Source organism: Falco punctatus (genome assembly GCF_963210335.1).
Source record: "Falco punctatus genome assembly, chromosome: 5".
NCBI classification, from domain to species: domain Eukaryota; kingdom Metazoa; phylum Chordata; class Aves; order Falconiformes; family Falconidae; genus Falco; species Falco punctatus.
The window spans coordinates 6267262-6284462 of record NC_137584.1 but is presented as its reverse complement, the minus strand read 5'-3'; the positions used below and the strand labels follow the sequence as shown (position 1 = coordinate 6284462).

The 17201-nt window shown below is 36.9% G+C and overlaps 1 protein-coding gene and 1 long non-coding RNA gene across 3 annotated transcripts in view; one reads left to right on the top strand and one right to left on the bottom strand.

The window, feature by feature from the left end:
- The window catches only part of ZNF292 (zinc finger protein 292), a 54986-nt gene that overhangs the window by 29204 nt on the left and 8581 nt on the right, over positions 1 to 17201 (top strand). Inside the window, exons 2-7 of the mRNA XM_080389313.1 lie at positions 454 to 608; positions 1138 to 1216; positions 2557 to 2692; positions 11616 to 11818; positions 14498 to 14634; positions 15834 to 15975. Coding sequence (XP_080245439.1) covers positions 454 to 608; positions 1138 to 1216; positions 2557 to 2692; positions 11616 to 11818; positions 14498 to 14634; positions 15834 to 15975 — 852 coding nt within the window. The remainder of the gene's footprint in view (positions 1 to 453; positions 609 to 1137; positions 1217 to 2556; positions 2693 to 11615; positions 11819 to 14497; positions 14635 to 15833; positions 15976 to 17201) is intronic.
- LOC308064660 overlaps positions 1 to 17201 on the bottom strand; it is a 49178-nt gene that overhangs the window by 28663 nt on the left and 3314 nt on the right. Inside the window, exons 2-3 of one of the 2 annotated variants that reach the window (XR_013928472.1) lie at positions 1302 to 1409; positions 1109 to 1178 (exon numbers count right to left, since the gene is read on the bottom strand). This is a non-coding gene — a long non-coding RNA (uncharacterized lncRNA). The remainder of the gene's footprint in view (positions 1 to 1108; positions 1179 to 1301; positions 1410 to 17201) is intronic. The other variant, XR_013928473.1, reaches the window with a different exon arrangement.

The following is a 17201-nucleotide window of genomic DNA, read 5'->3' as shown; positions in this document are numbered from 1 at the left end:
CTGAAAAGCAGAGAAGTTCGAGTAAAGGCTAATACTTTCAAATTTACTTGCTTTAGAAGCTGAACTGTTAGAAGTGAATGTCTGAGTTTTCAGTCCCTTAATTGTGAGTTCCCTAAAAAAAGGAAAGTATGTATGTTCCCAGATAATGCTCTTCAGGCTTCTATATTGGGAAAATATGAATTTAAAATGAATTATATGGTGATACCATAGGGCAGAAGTGTCAGTCGTAACATTTTAATGTGATCAGAGAATGATTGTGTGGGGACTCTTAAGTTCCAACTGTTAATGAAACAGTAAATTTAAAGGAAAAAAGGCATGCTTTGAGAACATGTAATTCATATTAGGGAGATAGATGTAATCATTAAGAAAGAAAATCTACTAGTGAGGAGTATGAAGCTAAAAACTTTAATATGTTCCTGAATTTTGGGGTTGTTCTTTCCTTTTCCTAAACAGACTTTGCTGGAATATGCGGAGAAGTGGAAAACATCGGAAGACCCTCTGCCCCTGTTAGAGGTGTATACAGTGGCTATCCGAAGTTATGTTAAAGCACGACCTTATCTTACCTCTGAGTGTGAAAATGTAGCGTTTGTGCTTGAACGTTTAGCACTGTGAGTATGTTTTTCAGTTACTAAACCCAGCCTGTACAGTATAAACTTGTTACTGCCTAAATGCTTTCCCAATCCAGTTCACAATCTATAGAAATTCTAAATAGATTGGGAAGCACCTACCTTCCTCATGGTGAATGCTGTATGTGAGAGGGAACATTTTTGGCTGTTGGAAATGGGGCAGTCTTGAGAGTGACTCCTGATCTAGGGCAAGCCAACGTCGCTGGCTTGAAACACTTCGCTACTATTGATTTGCATGCAATATGAAAGTGCATAAATTTGCGCAGGCTGTTACAGGTTTGGACTTCAATGGTGAATCTAATTTATTTTTTTTAATCTGTGTCTTTGAAAGAGTTTGCTTTTATAGTTTCTGCAAGTGTACATGACTGCCTCTTCTTTATATGTGCAAAGAAACCAAACTAGTTTGTGACTTTGGTGTTTCAAACAACTGTTTGGCTACTAGAATAAAGAATTGATTATACATTTTAAAAACCAAAAATTACCTCAAATAATATTTCCATTTCACTTCCAGAAGCTGTATTGAACTACTTCTGTGTCTGCCTCTTGATTTACCTGAAAGTAAATGGGAAGAATTTCAGGCTTTTGTACAGGTGAGTTTGATTCATGAAATGAAGACTTACCAGCTCTTAAGAATGGTTTGGAAACCCGGGGATGTTAAGTAGTATGTCTGAAGACTTGTTTCCTGGTGGCTGACGTAGATCAAGGCCTTCAGCTGGAAATCCTATGTACTCTGCAGTAATTGCTGTCAGTCATATCTTTTGTCTGTCGTGGTTCATGTGGCAGCTGTGGAGAAAACAATATTTTCAGATACGTGAAAGAAGGCTCATGTTTTAAAAGGTGATTGTGTATTAACACTGTTAGAAGTGAAGTAATACGTTATTCTTTACTAGTTACGGTTTTACATTTGAGACTATGAATGAAAAATCTATCAATACTGCAGGATTGCTAGATATCCCACAGGGCATTAGCTGGTTAAGGATTAGAGCTCTGCTTTAAAGGAGAGTGTTGAAACAATTCTGGTTCTCGCTATCTGTTAGAAATACGCATTGGGAGGTATTGCCTACAGTTAAAAAAAAAAAAATGGGGGGTTGGAGGAGAAAGGAGTAACAGTGAAAAAAACCTAGATACAGTTACCTCAGGATTCTCAGCCTCAGTAACACAGGAAGATGCAAGGCTGATTTTTAGAGTGAATTTTGACTAGCAACTGCCTGATATAAATCAATTCTCAAGGGATGCATCTGATGCTGGGAGGTTTCACAGCCTTCAGAGCAGGTGGAAAAGTAAAAGTGAAGAGAAAAACACGAGCCCCCTTTTTTTAAGGACCAGTGTTAGTTGTGCATTGCTACTTAAGCCACAGATTTTTGCAGGTATTTAGTTTGCCCCCAAGCATACATCTGCTTCCAGAATTTGTTCTAGTATCTAAATGTAGTAGAAAGTATTTTAATTGATTTTAAGACTCCAGCCTGCCTTCATCACATTTGCATATAACCATGCAGGTGAGGTCTTAGAGTTTAAGTCTTCTGCCATTACAAAAATATTCTTTTCATTGTCTCTGGTGCATAAAAATTGAGCTGCCAAAGAGTCCAAAATAAGAATTTAGGCAGCTGGTGCCGGACCATTATGTGGAGCAGAGAATTTGCTCATCCATTTTAAAAAGGAAGGCCTATTTTAAAATTTAGTTTCAGAAATTTAAGCAGCCGTCCTGTTTAATAAATCTCAAGGTGAGTTTGGAGCACACAGTTGTTTTGGTTTCTTAGCCTAGGCAGAAATAAAGCCTATATAGGCTGAATATTAAGGTTGGTTTGTAATACATTTAATCTTTATGTGATAAGGATGTTGGGGTTTTCTTTTTTGACATAAGGTATAAATGAGGCACATATTCTTAGTATCTTTTTTAACAATACTTTGTTTCATAATATATATTATTCAGGTGGCTCATAAAAACTTGATGGAAAATGGCAGCCGGGAACTGCACATTTTAACTACACTTACACAAGAGAAAGGAGTGTGGAAGAACCCAGTGTTGTGTGCTATTCTTTCCCAGGAACAGTTGGATCCAGATAAAGGTAAAATTTAAAATTATGGTTGGGATAAAATATGCCTAATTTTTATAATACATTGAAACATTATTATGATATATGGAAGTCTTTTGTTGAATATAGTTTGTGATAATATATAAGCTATATAAATACATAAATATATAAATAAATAAGCATTGTCTGAATTAAGAAAGTGTATTCCTAGGCATATACAAAGAATTTAACGTTGGTATTTTGCATAAAACGTAATCATACCTGTAGATATCTTGCCATTTTCTTCATAAGCCATATGAAGGGAGATTACATGCAGGGTATTTTACAATGGGGTAACTTCAGTACTGTTATACAAAAATTACTTGACATAAAATAAAAAATACTTTTTTTAAAATGACAATGGCATTTACTCAGTTATGAAATGTAAAGAGGGCCATTACCAAAGATTCATTTAGACCAGAGTTCTGAGAATGGCTAACAGCAGTTGCTCAGGGAAGAGTGTATGATCAGCAGAGGCTTACAATGATATTTTCTTGGTGTATTATTTCTGTTGTTAATGATTTGCAATTCAGAAGTGGTATCTTTGTGTTAATAAGTCTTAGCTGGTTTTTTTGCTTTTTTTGATTCTTTGCCTAATTGGTTGTAGAATCTATATGAACTATCACACCTAAGCGTCTGGCAGAGTTAACAGTTCTCATATCAAGTAGTTCCTCTTACTGTGCCTGCTTTTAGTCTGATGCCTGCTTATTTCATGTGATACTCTCTATTTATTAAGAAGTAAACTGTTCTCATGTCTTTTAATGAATGCATCATAAGATGTGATTTGTTAGACTGCTGTCACATCCCATCTTCTCTCTCCTGTAGTCTGTTCCATGCTACCTTCTAGCTTTACTGTCCCATGCCTCATATGGGGGCCCAAAGCAGTCAGCATGTAGATGTACTGATCATCCGCTTCATTCTGCATTTCTTTCATAATGTTTCCTAGCAGTAGACTTGCTTCTTGACTGAGCACTGAACTGATGTTTTATTTAAAGTTGTCTGGTTTAGTCCAATTTCTTTCCTAAGAAGTAGTACCTATTTCAGTGTTAGGATTTTCCCATAAGTGGTGGCATGTTCTTACTTACCCTGCTTTTATCAGCATGTTTTATCACAGTGTTCTCTATGCCCCTTTTCCAAATATTTATAAAAATGCTGGACAGCAGAGGTGCTGGTGCAGATCCTCAGGGAACTCACTGAGGTTTTTTTTCTTTTACCTGATTATTTATCCATATAAGGATATTCTTTTTACTGCCAACATAGTTTGGTATCTTTAAGGGTTTGAGAGACTTCTTTTAATACCTTTAGAAAACTAACTGGATCTCCTTTATTCATATTATCATAACTCCCTCAGATAAGTCCAGTAAGTGTATAATGCAATTTATTTTTATTTTTTTTTACAAAAGTCACACTTACTCTTCCACAAGATTTCCATTTTGCCACTTCTTTTAATAATTTATTGTGCTTCTAATACAGATTTTGGATTGGTATGCAGTTCTCAGAGTCCCCCAGAGTATTTTTACACTAGCTTCATATCAACCATCTTCTAGTCCTCGTAACAGTAAGGTACTTCTAAGAGAGGTTTAATTAATACATTACTTGCCTTATATTTGAGGGGGTTTTAAGAACTCCCTCATGAATCTGGTTTTGATGACTATTTGTTTTGTTGGTGTTTTCCTGCATAGCTTTTTTTGGTTGGGTTGGTTTTTTTTGGTGGATATTTCAAGATTCCTTTTGCCACCTGAGTGTTGTTTACCCAGGGGTGCTTCTGCCTTGGACTTTACTGACTCCTGCTACAGTTACTTGTATCAGTGGCAAGATTGTCATATTACATATGACATTTTTGTTACTCAGTTGACAAGCTGTTGTGTAGTTATTGTAATGCTCTGTAATACTGCATTGTTTTATGCAGTCTTGCTAATTTGAAGGACATTTTAGTAATTTGAAAGACATTTTAGTAATACCAAAACTCCATTGCCTGGAGACCTACTTCATTGACTGTAATCCAGCACCCCCACTGGTTACCACTTACCTTCTTTCAGTGGACAGCTGTGTCTCAGCAGTCTCCAGCCTTAACTCTGGTATAACAGTCTTTGGAATATTTGTAAACTCTGCTTACAGGATTTTGTGTTCTTAATGTTGCCTTTACCATTTGCTATTTCAGAAGTTCCCAAGTATTTAGGGTGTCAGCTTGTTACACTGAGATGTTGTAATTTGGCATATTTGATCAACTCAGTCTTTGAGTAATGGTTAGTGTAACATCTGTTGGAGACAAAACAACTAGTTGAGACAAAGTGTTTTTCCTCGTATCGTTCTCTTAAGGTTTTGTTGCCTGTATTTTAGTTGTTGCTTCGTATTTGTTTTATTTCAGTCTTGGTAGTCTCAATTATGACCTATTCAGTATCTTTGACATAACTGGGTATCTGCTCAATTTTAGGTCAGTGAAGTGCTCTTCTTGAAGTACACTGTTGTTGACTCCTGAAGGTCAGTTTGCCTCTCTGCATCCCCTTTAGGAAGCACAACTAGGTGTCTGTTTCAGATCCTTTTGAATTCCTCTGTTCTCAAGTAGTACAAACTCAGGATGTAGTGTGAGAGACAAATTCATTTTCTCTGACCCCACAGCACAGCTGGTTTGTTCTGATTACAGTCAAGCAAATGCAGGCTTGTCTGAACTGGACTCTTCTTTTCCTCTTGGGAATATGCTGTTGCATGAGTTCCGTCTAAATATGAGCAGGAAGTACTCGCTGAGAGGTTAGGGAGACCGTTCTGAGTGCCATGTCATTAAGTAATTGCCTTACTCCTGACTGCCTTGGGCACAGCTCAGTTTTCTGACAAATGTGTGTCTGTAAGGATTCATGCACTAAGGAGCTCAGAAGAAGTAGAGGACGGATAGCCAGTTGTTTGAAGCACTGACAAGAACAGTATGTCTGCCACCAATTTCTTTGCTGATGAGTATTACTGCATCACTACAAGATGTTCATACAGTACTATGATGTAAAATAGTGAAGTCTGTCTTGTAGTTCTTACAGTACAGTTCATGCATACAGTAGACACAGATTTTGTGTCCTTGTATAAAATCTTTTTGCACTGGAAATATTCTTGGGCACTTGATTTGCCACCTGCTTGGGTGACAAACATTGACATTGCCCTGTCTCTGACCATGAATGTTGAGAAACCTGGCTTTAAGTTACCTAATTCTGTGCAACAGATGTCACCAAAAAAAATAAAATCTTCTCTTGGGAGCTGTTGTAATGCTGATACCCCACTTAAGTTGTTCCTGAAGAAAATTATCTCTCTCCCCCTGCAAGTGAAACATCAGCATTGTCATTTGGGACTGTGTTTGTTCCCACATCGTGCTTGTCTTTTGTATGGAGGACTAGCCTGGAAATGGGAATTGGATTCCTACTGAGCCGAGGAGTGTATTTTTTTCTTATTCTTGACTGGTGACTCCAAAGAGAATTTATTTGCAGAAACTAAGTTGTAAGCAGGGTCTTTGGATGTCATTTGTGGGCCCCCTAGGTGGACATCTGGAGTTGATAGCACTACTCATGACTGCCATCTGAGAGAAACCGGAGTTTCCTGAATCTGTTTGGTATTGTGTCATGGATCAATCTACATTCATTTGAAGAACGCCCAGACAACCTTCTACTCCCTCAGAGCAGTTCAGTGCCAAAGTCAAGTCCTTCCCCCAGTTACACATCGTTTCTTACTTCTGTCCTTTGCCTATGTCTTTACCTGACAGGACCCACAACAATTACGTGAGTAGGCCTGCAACTTCTTGATTCAAATTCTGGTTCCTCAGCAGTATTATCTCTTAAAGTGTGCTTAAGAGCTATAAACTACTTGGGTTTTCTTCATGTGAATTTTCTTCTTTTTCACCTAAACCTGTCTCCTATGCATTTAAAGAACATCTATCAAATTTTCATGTTTTGTCTGTATAACATCGTGGACATTTTAGACTTGAAAGATCACCCAAAGTTACATGATCCCATCAGGTCATGAGGATAGCAAAGTACTAGTCTTCTAAAATAACACTTCAGAGATCTGTTACTGAGTGCTTTGGTAACATTCTCTCTGTGGAGCACAGCTCAACCAGTTTCCACCTCAAATAGTGGGAGCAACTACCAAAAGTTCACTGCCAAAGCAGAAAGAAATCTGGAAAGGTATCCTAGATGTGTGAAAATAAATTATCCACATCATTTAAATTCAAGATGGCAGTATTAGCTGTGATCACTAAGTAGTCTGAAAGTAAATGGTTCACCTGCTTTAGCGCTTGTCAGCTGTTTTCATATTACTATCAGATGTTGCATTGCATTCGCGTGTTGACTGGACCTGCTACTGTTTGAGGTTTCAGCTGCATGACTACTTTTTTTCTTGAGATTGCGTATGATGAACAAGAAGCACTTACATTTAGAGAGAGGAATTTTCCATGTTTCCCTGCTTCATTAATTGATTAGGGAAAGAAACCTTAAGCTGATCTTAATTCTTCACATGACAGTAGGTCTTCTGTCTTACTGGCCTCCTTCTGAACTACCAGATAGCTTAATTTGAGATCAGGTCTGATTTTAATCTTGAATTGAAGCTGATCTGCATTCATGGCAACCAAAATTTATGGTTTTTTGACATTGTGTGGCTAATCTGTACGGCCTTAATGCTTAGTGCACCAAAGACTGAAAATTGGAAGCATGCCCAATGTTTTGGGCCATGTGGTAGCCTATATATGATGTTAAAACACTCTACTGCACTTCCATCTTCAGTATTTGTCAGTGGCTTGTGCTCTTCAACATGAATCTATCTTTCTGTTCTTATCATGTTCTTGCAGTGATGGTCAAATCCTTCAAAGCTGTCATTGGTATCCTCAGCTGGTACTGAGGGCGAGTGAAGGAAAATATCTGAGAGAATCCTACAAAAAGCCAGATGGCTGCTGCTTTTTTTATCTGATTTTGATTATCCTTAGAGATTTAAACCTGGGTGCCAAGAAGTAAGTTCTTGAAATTTTCGTAAGTTTGAATATAGTAGGCATACTTCTGAAGTATGTCCTACTGAAAAGAGCTTCAAGGAAACAACCATCGCTATTCAGAGATTATCAAGGTGGATAACAGGCAGGTTAGAACTTAAACAGCCAGCATAGAACAATTTTCAGTAATCAGAGCATCCACCACCAGAAATCAAATGATACCAGCAGCCTCACTTAAAAAAAAAATAATAAAAAAATAATAAAAATCCTGAGTGTATTCAAAACAGCCACCTGGAAGTTCTCTTACCCTTTCACCAAACAATATGCCATTATAGGAGCATCCAGGATTGGCGCTGCATTCAATAGAATTGTGCTAAGGTGGTGTTTGTGTGAAGGATTCTGAGACCCAGCTCCAGATAAATATGGAAGTGTGCAGTACTGTTCAGAGTCACCCACAGTGTGAACATGCATGTGGACTAACACTAAAGAGGTTACTGACTAGTAACTAAAGTTCTTTGAGATGGATAGCCCATATGTACGTTCACCTGCTTTCATCCTCCTTGGCCGGAATGAGGTTGAGAAGACATGGTCTATGGTAGGTTAATCTATACGTACCCAAGAATTGGTGTAGAGTAGTAGGATTGAGTGCTTTAAGTAAGGCAAAAATTCTCTGCTTTTATGTTCTACAGTTTCTGCAGTCAGCCAAAACAGGACATACGTGTGAACTGTCCACCATAGAGAACTTCCTACTACAGTACTGTGCTTGTGGCTTATTCATGCTCTTCTTTTGTGCTATTAATCTATGGATTACATTTTTAATCCATGTATGGTGTGTTACCTGCTATAAAAGTTCATAGTAGTTCTTGCGGGCTTGACACAGAATCACTTGGTAGTATGATGTGAGATGCTCACTATAGGATTCAAAGGAATAACAGGGAAACTGTGTCTAAAAGGTTAGATTCCAGTATCTCCAAGTCTATTTGCTGGATTTAGTAGATCATAGTATCATCCGTCAAATGTCACCTGCTAGTCTTTTTTTTCTCTCATGTTAGTTCTGTAATCTTATATGAATTCTGCACGCGCCTTGCACAAACATAAGTTTATGAATTTTAATGAATGGTGGAGCATTGCACAAAAATGACATAATTTTTCCAAGAACCATGCCATTGATAACTAGATCATTCTCATTAAATACTTCAGGTTTTGTGCTCATAGAGGCTCTGACTTGCACTGAAAAAGCACTTGTGCCTCAAAGTATATTTGTGAAGTTGTATTTGTTATGGTAAACTAAACATTTGTTTACAATAACTTTGGAAATAGACATTGCACTATAAATATATGTTTACAAAGTGTTACATAAAAACACCCCAAAATCTTGTCAGTAAGACTCTTCCTCATGATAGACTTGCTTCTGCCACCTCAGCACTGTTTTCTGTCTCAAAATGCAGTACATAGTTCAGTTATGAAATAAATATAATTAAAACTTGTGCTTTGAATTGGCTTTCAAATGTTAACTGTAATGATTATAATCACTTGGATTAGAATAAAGGCTTAAGAGCTAATATGTAGCTTTAACCCTGAGGTCTTCCTGTATCTTATTGAGAAGATAACGGAAAATGTTCTGATGCTTATGCAAGGTAGGCTGGCTGAAGCAGTAAACACTAAAGGAGGAGGATTACTGAGGACTAGCAGACAGAACACAGTCTCTGCAATGTTAAATGCAGTAATTATAATAATAAATCAGAGCAAAACATCTTGGGTTACCAACATGGCTTAAAGTCCAAGGTCTTCCTGTATCTTGTTGCGGAAATAAGGTAAAATGTTCCAATGTTATTCCAGGCAAACTATCTGGGAATAAATGCTGTGGGTGAAAGGATTACAGGTACCTGGTAGAAGGAAGAGCAAGGCTAAAACTGTTGAATTTAATTCATCGCTGGGTCATTTGTGGGTTGACAAAAGAGTATGAGTGTTTTTTATGAAGCATTGGTAATGACATTAAAGGAACGTTTATCCTACTTTTTAAAAGGCAGATGTCCTCTAAGAAACACAGAAATGGTGATAGTCTACCAATTGTCTGTTACTGCGCTCTAGTTTTCCTTTATTTCTGCATGAACAAAAATCTGGTCATATACTCATCAACATGGAGAGAGGAAGAAAGAACGCATATTCGACTGAATATTCTTACACATCAGTGAGCCATGGCTGATCATTCGTAATAATGCACAAGGATCCTGAATGACTAACCAACTAAGTTGGTTGAAATGGTAATTCAACCATGAATCTGAAAATGCATGAAAGATAATGATGGGGTCTAACAGGCCTGTTTTGTGCAAAAGGCAGTATTTTCTGTCTTAAAATTGTGTGCACTAAAATGATAAAGAAAACCGTTGACCTAATTTCTGTTGCAAGATGGGCTTTTAGTAATATCCTGTATAAGTAGCTAGAAGAAGGAGAAATCATGAGATAAAATGAAAGACAGGCATGAATCAAAAACCAACTAGGATGGAAGGAAGCAAAGAATAAAATGAGATGGTCTTTTTTTTTTTTTTTCCTTCTCTGAGTAAACCTGTTTGGTATACTAATACTGAAAATACTAGAGAGACAATTAATTTTGCATATGCTGAAATTACTGAATTTATTTCATCAAGACCAAACAGGACTTGGGAAGTAAAAAAAAATGAGGTGAATGGGCAACGTGATTCAAGTGGAATTCAAGGCAAGTAAATGAAGAGGGATGTAATGAATATTTCTATGTGTTAGAAAGTGAGCACTGCAAATGTCCAGAAGGTTTCAAGAAAGGATGAAGAAAATACTCAAAGGATGGAATTTTTTTTTTTTTAGAAAAAAACAAGATTTTACCCTAACACTGAAAGACTATTATGTATCTTCTGTTTTTTGTGAATGAATGGAAAAAAAAAACTAGTAGAAATCTGTTGGTTTTAAGAGATGAGAGAATGCAGTTAAGATGCAGATAACTGAAAACCAAAAAAGATTTTTCCATACAGCTTGTAACTAGCTTATGGAAACAGTTGTCACAGGGAGGGGTTGATGTGAAAAGGTTTAAACGAAGTCAATTGTCTCCGTGTCTATTTAGTTTTAATAATTGACTTTAAATATTTTGGAAGTAATACTAAACCTCATGCTTCAAAGCTGAAGCAATTCTGATCTTGAAGATCGGGATGAGACCTGAGATGTATATGTAACAGTAGGAACATTAACCTATGCTTCCCCTTTCTTATTGTAGAATTCTTATACTTTCCACGGAAGCACCTGGAGTTGGGTTGTTAGTGTAGACAGTTTTAACTCTGGTAGTAGCATATCTGCAAAATATAATGGAATAAAATACAGCCATTCCTGTGTCTTTTGAGTTTTAAACTATAAAACAGTCAAATTTATACAAGATTTTTTCAGCCAAGTAAGTTTCCTACAAAAAACTTAGAACGCAGTCAAACTCCTTTATGCGAATGTGTAATACAAAATATTTAACACCAATAGAAAGGACTTCAGATACTTCTACAGTTGTCACGTTTATCCTTTCATAGCAAGGTCTTTAAAAGGCAACTATTAGCAATAGCATAGCTAATAGTTGTATATATGTATAAAGAAGGTTGTGAGAGTAGTGGTTTTGTGTTGTTTGTCTTTCTGTAGAATATAATCAAATGGTATCTAAATATTTTAAGAAATGTATGTTTTTTAAATATGTTTTGTATGCAGCTGTTTTGCCAAGAAAGTAGAATGAATTAAAACCTGCAAGTAGGTAAAAGGTCTGTAGCAGGGAATCCTTATAATAAACAAGTACAGTTCTCAAAGACGCTTTTTCTCATCTTTGTTTCATACCTTTTGTAGCTTTTGTGATTTGTATAAATTTTAGAGGTTAACCATGAATGAGTAAATGACATGTGTTAACTCTTATGACCTGCTGTGAAATGTGTATGTAATAATTTGGCTTGTTTTTCTTTGAAGTGAATGAATTTTTAGTGTTTGAAGGTCCCGTCCTGCTGGATATGCGAATTAAGCACCTGATGAAAACAAAGCAATTAATGCAGGCTACTGCCCTGGCAAAACTGTGCTCTGACCATCCAGAAATCAGTGCAAAAGGCAATTTCAAGCAAACGTACTTGGTCTGTCTTTGTTCAGGATCACCAAATGAAAAGCTAATGGAAGAAGTAAGTAAAAAAACGAAGAACTTTCTTAGACTTATTTCTTTAATGATAATAAAGTCACCAATTGTAGGCTATTTTTCTGTAGAAGAGGTTTTTCTTGTAAAATATGTACATTATTTTTGATATTTTGTTTTTTCTTTTCATTTAAGTCACTTTTAAATGGACTAGTAATGACTTGATTAAAACACTTGTGGAAGCGTAATATTAGGTTGCTAGCGGGAATTTCTGGCTTTGCCACAACTTCATGGGGTTTTTTGTTTGAAGTATTTTAGAACTCTGCCTCAGACCTTGTTAGTAAGGTGAGGATAGTGGTTTTCCCACTCTTAATATTTTAACTGTAGCTTTTTGTGTAGTACCTCATACATAAATGAGGCCCTTTTAGATGTTAATGTTTATTCTCTGAACTGAAAGTAGCATTTTTTGACCCAAATGCCCTGGTAAAAGTGAAGGTGAAATCAGATACTTGATCTGGCTTGAAATATAAAATCCTTCTTATTTAAATGCAGAAGTCAAAGAAGAGATAACAGCTTTGCTCTTCTGCATTCTTTAGGTGATGTCTTAATTTCTCACCCCATCCCGTCTGACTTTTTCATTCTTAAAGGAAAACTAACTGCAATTGTCAGTTTTCTTGATTGTCTGCATCTCTCTGCTCTCTTTTTGTCTCTGTCATCTTTTTATTTTAGTAAGTATTAAGCATCTTAAAATTGATCTTAAAGGGATGAAAACTATGCAGTGATTAGAGTTGGAAGTTTCCTACCCTAGATAGAGGCTAAGTTCTAAGATGACAGCTTCTCACTGGGCACATTCTGCTGATGCTCAGTAGGATCGGATCGGTCTCACCCTGCCAGCCCTGGCTGCTGTAGGCCCTGCCAGAACAGGCTCAGGAGGAGCTGTGACAGGGCTGTGCCAATCTCATGTTTGTTTGCTGAAGACTCAATGGAATTTGGAATTAGTGACCCTGCAAATGTGCTGCCTTCGTTATTCAGCCCCACCGTGCTTCCAAAGCAGAATGGTCAGTGGGTGAACCGTGAATCCCATGGACAAAAGGAATGGGGTAGCCTTGTTTCTTAGGATGCCATAACATACAGATAAGTTCAGACTGGGTTATCACAGAGAACCTAATACAGAACTTTCCAAACCTTGGATTGCTTAGCTTTGCAGCTTCAGCTAATATTACCAACCATTCTGGAAAGTTTGTGTATTACCAAGAGAAGACAGATATGCTAGAAACACGTCAAGGTGAACTTCTGAACTGAGAAGGATGGTAATTTTGTAGTGTGAGGAAATAAGAAAATGGGGGAAAAAAGGTAAACCATAAAGAAGTATAGCTCACTCTGTGGAGGTGTGGGAATTTTGATACCCATTCAGAACAGGCAGAAAAGTAGCATTTGAACTCATTTTCAGCTTGGATTAGTCTAATGGTTTGCTTCAATTATGTGAAGAATTCAAATCTGCAGTGTGTGAAACGATAGACTGACAGACGTGATGGCTGGACCTGTACAGACCTTTGCTCAGGCTGGGTCCCTTAGGAACTCTGAGGGGCTGGAAAAGCATTTCAGAAAAAAATTCCCTTTATTGTAAGTTCAGTTTCCCATCTTCTTCCCTGTGGTTTGAACTGATGGATCCTGTCTGAGATGAGGTGCTCAGCAAAGCAGACCTTCGGTCTAGATTGGTACAACAGTTATTTTAATGCATCTTCTCTAAGGTCTTGAGAAATGCAGTTTTCTTTAGAAGATGACTTTGAGGTTACTAAACCTTAAATCATGTTCAATGAAGGGTCATTAGTATATTTACAAAATGTCAGTTCAGGTGAAAAAAATGAGTTCCTTTACCCTTCAGAATTGTAGCTTGATTGCTGGACCGACACCTGGATACCATGGTGATCACCCCAAGCTGTGCTGCCACTTTATCCAAAGTGCTGAACTAGCTGGTGTTTGGCCTTTCTGTTTCTTGCTTTGGGTGGTGATGTGATTTCTCAAGAGAGACTTCTGACAGTGCCGTTGCAGTGGTCAAGTTATTCTTCAAATGCTTGTGTCAAAGAATAAATACCAGCAAGTCCTGCCAGATGTGCTGATTGATGTAATCAAACCAGTCTACTGGGAATCGAATTAGATTGTAGTTGTCGTAAGAGCTGCGCTGATTCAGGACGGATAGTCTAGTAGTACTGGGTGACTGTTTTTCCCTTTGTTTTGCTACAAAAATACAGTGCTTCCATCATTGCTTGAACAAATAAGTTGCATTGCAGGGACTGTAATGCTCTTCTAGAAGAGCATTCAGCTTTCCTCTTCTTTTTATCTTTGATTTTTTTTAAAAATACTGGGACGTTCATGGTAAACTTTGGATTCATTAATAGCCCAGCCTATTGCATTAAAGCAGTAGTAATATCAGTGACTAGTTCTAATCTATGTTAGAATTTCAGGTAATAATCTTTTTGTGTTATGCTACAGTTTGAAGTTATAAATCTGCTTATTATAATTATCATATGTATGTAATATATTTTAATAATTAATGTTGTACCTAAAAAAATTTAGGAAGAGTAGATACAAAAGAAAAAGTTTGTTCACTTTAATAGAACAATTCTTCTGGTGGCATAATCAGTCTGTCTTTTTACAAATCATCGGATGACTGTGTGTCTGAAAACAAAACCACTTTCTTAGTCTTGTGTTCTTTCCTACCTTCTAGATCGCGGAAGTAGATTGTAAAGATGCTCTAGAAATGATCTGTAACCTAGAATCTGATGGAGATGAAAAAAGTGCTCTAATTTTATGTGCAGCGTTTCTATCTCGCCAGCTGCAGCAAGGAGAGATGTACTGTGCCTGGTGAGTCTGAATATTGCTTTCTGCCTAGTGGAACAAAAATTAGTTTTGTACATAAGCCATAAGTTAACTTACTTCAGGTGATAAAATTCGGGAGCTAAACAAGAAGGAGGTGTGGCTCTCAAAGCTAAAAAAGAAAAGAATATTTGACAGGATTAGCTTCCATTATGGGAATTTGAAGGCTGCAGGTATGATGAGGCATTTACAAATACCAGTAGCTGGTTAATGATTTTTCTTGACAATAATCTTATGCTGTAGAAATAACTAATTTAATATCTGCAGGCAGCTAGTCAGCATTATGTCAACATTTAATGCATAAATGCGGTTCCCATCTGTCCTTACGTCATAACACAGTATTTCTTTCTCTAACAAACTTCTAGAAAAGGAGGTCTGTGCTACTATAACCAAAATAATAAGTTAGATGAAGATACTTGTTTTTTAAGGCTTGCTCTCATTAATGTGAGAACAAATAACTGGTCTTTGGCAGCTGTTCGAGCTGTTAGGGTCTGAATTTCCAACTGCTGAGTTTGGTTGTACTCCAAACCTGTACAATTCGCTTTCTTTGTGCATGTCATTTTTATGTGCAACAGCATGGGAACATCTGCTAATGCAGGATTTTGCTTTAACAGATTCTGCTAAAGTTTTGGGGGTTACACCATTCCACAAGGTACTAAATACCCCTGGCTGTTTGCACCTAAGGAGGAATGAACTAGTGACTTAATGCAGATGCAGTAATACTGTTTGGCTTTGGTTCTAATTGCTCACTAAATCACAGATTCAGCTCTTAAAACAGAGCAGCTCAAGAAAAATGTATCTACAACAGAGAAAAGGCATCCTCCTATAGCTGTTAGTAATTACTAAGGATTCAGAGGTGTAAAAATTCTGTTCTGTGAAGAGTAAACTACTTTGCAAGACTTTTTTCAAGACACATCATGAGTCTGTAAATTATGTAGCATAAATCGTGATAATACTGGTTGTATTCTGATCTGTCCTTCTAGAATTGAGTCATGGTAATAATTCTGAAAATCAGATACTAATACTGTGGGTAAATTAATAAAAGCTTTTCCCTGTAAGATAAGGGAATAAATTCAGATTTTTTTCCTTCCCCAAAGAAAAAATAGAAACTGTTTTCAACCTTGCATTTCTTGTGATCAGATTAGTGGTTGTGTTGCTGGCCCTGAAATATTGTTCTCTTGTTCTAGGGAACTGACTCTTTTCTGGAGTAAACTGCAGCAAAGGGTAGAGCCTTCTATTCAAGTGTATCTAGAGAGATGTCGCCAACTTTCTGTGTTAACTAAGACTGTTTATCACATTTTCTTCCTGATTAAAGTAATTAATTCAGAGGTAAGGATACTCCTGAAAGAATATTTTTGGCACTTTTAATGCAACTGTAATCAGGAAAATTTATGAAAGCTGCTTAGACATTCTGTCTCTTTCTGTAGCATCAGTTTTGGGGCAGTCCTAATTGGTTTTAGGAAAGGATGTAGCAACCTCCTTTTGCAGGTAAACTATCAGTTGGTCCCTTTTGAATCATTAAAATTTCTTTGGTCCTTTGGAGAAAAGTAAAAGGGAATAAACAGAAGAGCTGGACGCCACAACTGAGATCAAGGAAAACTGAAGGTTGGGGTTATAGCCTCTACTATTGTCCATGTCCTCTAAATGTATTTTCTGTTAGCAGGTCCTAACAGACCTTTTCAGTATTTTCCATACTTCAGCTATTACAGAAGATAGTGAGGAAAAGCTTATGAGGAGAGGAAATGGAGGCTGTATATTAGTAGATAAGAAAATTACAAAAGCTTAAAACCCAGTCAAACAAAAAAAACCCTTTTGAATTGCCACTTAAGAATGCAGTCTGTTTTGATAAATGAAGTACTTGCCTTTTGTGGACTTAGATCCAATGTTGTATTAAAAACTCTGTTCATCTATCTCAGCTAACCTTGTCATCTAATTTTCCTAGTTTCCTCTCAGTAGTTAGTAGTAGTAGTTGCACTATTTAATGCTTATAGCTAAACTGAGCTCTTCCAAAATCTTTTAGTTGGGAGATTTTCTGTAATTTGGTATATTCTAAGAATAAAAATTCCTTTTTAACTGTTGCAGTGTTCTGGTATGGCTAATCATGGACTTCTAATCTTAAAGATTATTTTTTTCCAAAGATCTGAACTAAATTGGCGTTAGAGAGGGGGAGGAAAATAACTTTCATAGAGTCTTGTGATCATAAGAGCTCTGTCCGTTCTATGCCATACTGATTTTTCTCTCATGAGATGTGGATCATTTCACTGATGGCAGAAACTGGAGACCATGTGGGTAGTAGGCTTGTGTATTCATAAATTCGCTGGGCTTTATTCACATGTATGCCACAGTCTCTCTGTGCAGCCTTGGCAGCATAAAGGGACTGTAAAGTGGATGTAAATGTAATTTACCTTGCCTGAGGGTATGAATGAGAAAAGACCATGTGACCTTTGGAACATTTAAATGATGGAACATTTAACTATACTTATCACTTTCAGTTGGAATGAAGTTATGTGTTCAGTTGAGGTCAGTTGACTTTGAAGTGGCATAATCTTTAATAA